This window comes from Miscanthus floridulus, chromosome 2 (genome assembly GCF_019320115.1).
Source record: "Miscanthus floridulus cultivar M001 chromosome 2, ASM1932011v1, whole genome shotgun sequence".
In the NCBI taxonomy this organism is placed as follows: domain Eukaryota; kingdom Viridiplantae; phylum Streptophyta; class Magnoliopsida; order Poales; family Poaceae; genus Miscanthus; species Miscanthus floridulus.
The window spans coordinates 180,085,283-180,089,287 of NC_089581.1; the positions used below are offsets into that span (position 1 = coordinate 180,085,283).

The following is a 4,005-nucleotide window of genomic DNA, read 5'->3' on the forward strand; positions in this document are numbered from 1 at the left end:
TCCTAGATCCTTTCACTTATCAACCGCAGAAACCATCAGCCGAATTCGATTTGTAACTATTAAAAGAGTTGAAGCTAGTATTCTAATATAGTTCCCTCAATATTCACCCCACGTGTCAGTAGTCTCTCCTTCCCCTCTTTGAGTTATTTCTTTTTGGCACGACTCTATTCCCATGTCCACCAAATCTTTTTAAGCTCCTGCTCCACCTCTTAGCAATACATATCTCCCTAGTCCTTTCGTTCTAAATTATAAGATGTTTTGACTTTCTAACATACATAGCTTTTATTATGTACTTAATTATATACTATGTCTAAATACATAATAAAAACGACATATTTAGAAAAGCCAAATTGTTTTATAATTTAGAACGGAGGGAATACTTTTTATGCGGACAAGATGAGCTATCAAGGCACGGTTAGAGATGTTCTTAAAGCGGTCAAGAAAAACAACTTGGTGATGATTCTCTTGCTAAGCTGATATTTTATTTACAAATGCATTTCGTTATTTTATATCGTGAAGACACGAACCCTATGAATGCGCATGCTAATGACCTAACTTGGACGTGTGCACCATCTTTGGATGTGGCTTCAACCCTAACAAGAAGTGCCGCGGTTGTATACAATATTTTGATCAACATATAAAAATAATGTGTCCACCTCAAAATTAACAATATTGCAATTTGACTAGCTCTATGACACCACCACCATATTATGTATTATATATTTTTTATGTATAATAATATATACTAGACAAGCCCATGTATTGTATCAGGGGTTATGATTTTTTTGACTGAACCCATTAATCGAACGCAGACTCATGAGATCTGAGAACTTCATATTAGACATGAACCGTGATAAAGCAGCTTTGTGCAGTTCACGTCGAACAGGAGTGGCAGTGCCCGTCCGCGTCACGCTCTCGTGGGCCGTGGCCGTGCGCCCCCACCGCCTCAGCGCGCGTTCTCTCTACGCGTATCCCCGCCTATATTTTATCTGGCGCCCGCCTTTCCCACCCCCAAAAAAATCTACAATTCCCCACCCCAACGCGCTAACCCTAACCAGATTTCGCCGCTTCCTCCCCGTCGACCTCCCCCATCTCCCTCCAGCTAACCCTAGCCCAGCCCCCGAGATCTGCTCCGCGCGAGCAGCCATGGCGGAGACGCTCGACATGACCCTCGACGACATCATCAAGAACAACAAGAAGAGTAGCTCCTCCTCCGGTGGGGGCCGCCGCAGCCGCGGCGGATCCGCCCCTGGCGGCGGCGGCGGCGGGGTCGGGCCGACCAGGCGCCCCTTCAAGAGGTCCGGGAACAGGCAGGCGCCCTACCAGCCGCCGAAGGTACGAACGAATCGAACGGGCTGTTGCTCCGCGTCGCCCGGCGGAGGATGCGGGGGCTTCGGACTTCGCTGACTCGGGCGGGAGGAGATGGTCAGGTGGTTTTCTCACTGTGGTGTGACGCGATCGATCCAGGCCCCCGACGCTGCGTGGCAGCACGACATGTACCCTGCGGTCACCGCAGGAGGAGGCGGCGGCGGGAGGGTCTCGGGTCTCGAGACCGGCACCAAGCTCTACATCTCCAACCTGGACTTTGGAGTTTCGAACGAGGATATCAAGGTATATACTTCACCGGGTTGAAGAGAGTTCTGTTTTTGCTTCTGAATTTAACTTTAGGAGCCCGTAATAGCTGGCCACAAGTGCGATTGGCTAGATTCGCGCTCCTGAAGATCGAGCCCGGCACATATTTGCCTTTTGGGGCTATGTACTACCGCAGATCTATTGTGGTTACACTGGGCATCAGTAGTTGGTAGCTGTCGCATGTATGGTTTGTAATTGTGGCGTTTTGCTGTGACTTTGGTTAACATGTTTAGATATTGTTCTTGTGTTTCCTAATGGAGGTGTTTAGATCCAGTGGAGATCCATATCTGTGTATTGATTGTTATATGTTTTTCTCTAATAACTTAGTGGCTCTGCAGAACGCTATAGGATTTAAAGCTTTCATAATATGCTCTCTGCTTGAAACATGTAAAAATATGCTCATGTTTTATCCACAAATTTGTACCAGTTTGGGGTGACATCGGTTAAGTTTATTATCTGGTGCTAGTTCTGTTTAACTGTGATTTAACTTATGCCTGATATTTAAATTTAGTTATGTTCTAAGATCTCAAACTACAGTGAAGTTTATGTGGATCAATTAGTCTATTACTTCTCTTTGTAAAGTTGAATGCCTTGTTAAACATTATCTGACTAGTTTCGTATGCATTATGATGCAGGAGCTATTCTCTGAGCTAGGTGTTCTAAAGCGCTACTCGATAATTTATGATCGAAGTGGGAGGTCTAAGGTGCAGATGCTATCTTACGGTCTTTTACCTGTCTCTTACATACACCTAATTTCTGGGTCTCTTACATTTGTTTTACCTTGTACCTCACAGGGTACAGCGGAAGTTGTATTCGCAAGGCGTTCTGATGCTGTAGCGGCGGTTAAGAAATATAACAATGTCCAACTTGATGGTAAGCCCATGAAGATAGAGATAGTTGGGACCAATACTCCAACTGCAGCTGCTGCTCTTCCCGTCTCTAATGGTGGCCATGCTAGGAATGCTGTGAGGAGGTATATTTCTCATCTGATTATTCATCCTGAATTATCAGTCCATATCAATATCATCTGTAGGAGCATGTTTGGCAGTATTCGAAATGATTAGAGGTTATCATGTTTTAGTTATTCATTGTTATATCAATTGTGTCAAAGAACAGCTCTCCTGTCCAGTTCCAACTCATCTCTGTCAATCTAACATGGCAAATAAAATGATATGATTTTGTTATGTAACAGCTATTGTTTATAAGTTCTTAATGATAATTCTCATTGTACAGTAGGCTATTTTGACATGGGCTAAACTTAAGGCATGAAAATGTATGCGTTTGTATCATGTTATAGTTCATCTAACAAAATTTTGACGTCAGTGGATATTTCCCTAGTTGGTTAACCTTGGTATGGTGCATTTGATCACCCAGAATGCTGTTAGATGTGGACTTATGTATAATTTAGCTTCACCTACATAGATGCCATGTTTCTTATTTCTTTTTAATCTAGCCTATTGTCATTATATAAAATTTACTAAATTACATTTAAATATCACAGTGCACCGAGGGGTGCCACCCCAGCAGGTATGCTGCAGCGTGGACCCAATCAGAGGGGTGGGAGGCGTGGTGGTGGATCTGGTGGTGGTCGTCGTGGCAAAGAGCGCAGCAAGCCAAAGTCGGCTGAAGAACTCGATGCTGACTTGGAGAAGTATCATGCTGATGCGATGCAGACCAACTAAATACGTTCACAAATTTGATATTCGACATCAAATATGAAGCGCATTAGTCCTTTCATTCCAGCTGTATGTGCTACTATGTTCAGGGGACAACAAACCTTATGTTTGTGGGGGGTATTGCTTTACTGAATTTGTGGGTTTTATGTGTTTACAATAGAACTAGAGTTGGGTGATGCTGAACACTTCTATGGAAATTACTTGGTTGCCTTTAGTTTCTGTACCTAATGCTGAGGAGACAAGAATCATCCAAGTTGCTCAACATGTGAAAGTTGGTGATATATGAAGGTGCCCACATTTCCTTTTGACTCCCCACCATATAATGTATCTTGGAGGTAAAAGAGACTTGGCTTCAGATGTTCCCTGGTGATCTAGTTGTGCGCTTTCATTCTGCTATTGCTCAGACGTTTCTCTGCTGTTGTCCGGTTCATGCTCCAGCCATCTAAGTACGAGGTATGTGTTTTTTTCAGCTGCTCAAGTCCTTTCCTAGGTTAATATTTGTGCTTTGTGGCAATGAGGTTAATGGCCCACCCTTTTTCATATTGCAGGTGGCTGTTGCATATTGTGAAACATCGTGATAATTATTTTGGGCCTACTCTGGCACATTAATGATTTCATGAGCTTCAAGGTGCCTTTCTTTTAAAAGTTGATTCCTTGCATAATCTTCACCTCAGGTGTCCTCAAAGTCCGAGTTAAC

The 4,005-nt window shown here is 43.5% G+C and overlaps 1 protein-coding gene across 1 annotated transcript; it reads left to right on the forward strand.

The window, feature by feature from the left end:
- The first annotated feature begins 1,008 nt into the window (after positions 1-1,008).
- LOC136535922 (THO complex subunit 4A-like) lies at positions 1,009-3,491 on the forward strand. Its single transcript, XM_066528366.1, has 5 exons — positions 1,009-1,335; positions 1,468-1,611; positions 2,268-2,336; positions 2,427-2,605; positions 3,134-3,491. The coding sequence occupies exons 1-5, from the start codon at positions 1,147-1,149 to the stop codon at positions 3,312-3,314; spliced, it is 762 nt and encodes a 253-aa protein (XP_066384463.1). The 5' UTR covers positions 1,009-1,146; the 3' UTR covers positions 3,315-3,491.
- Positions 3,492-4,005: the final 514 nt, after the last annotated feature.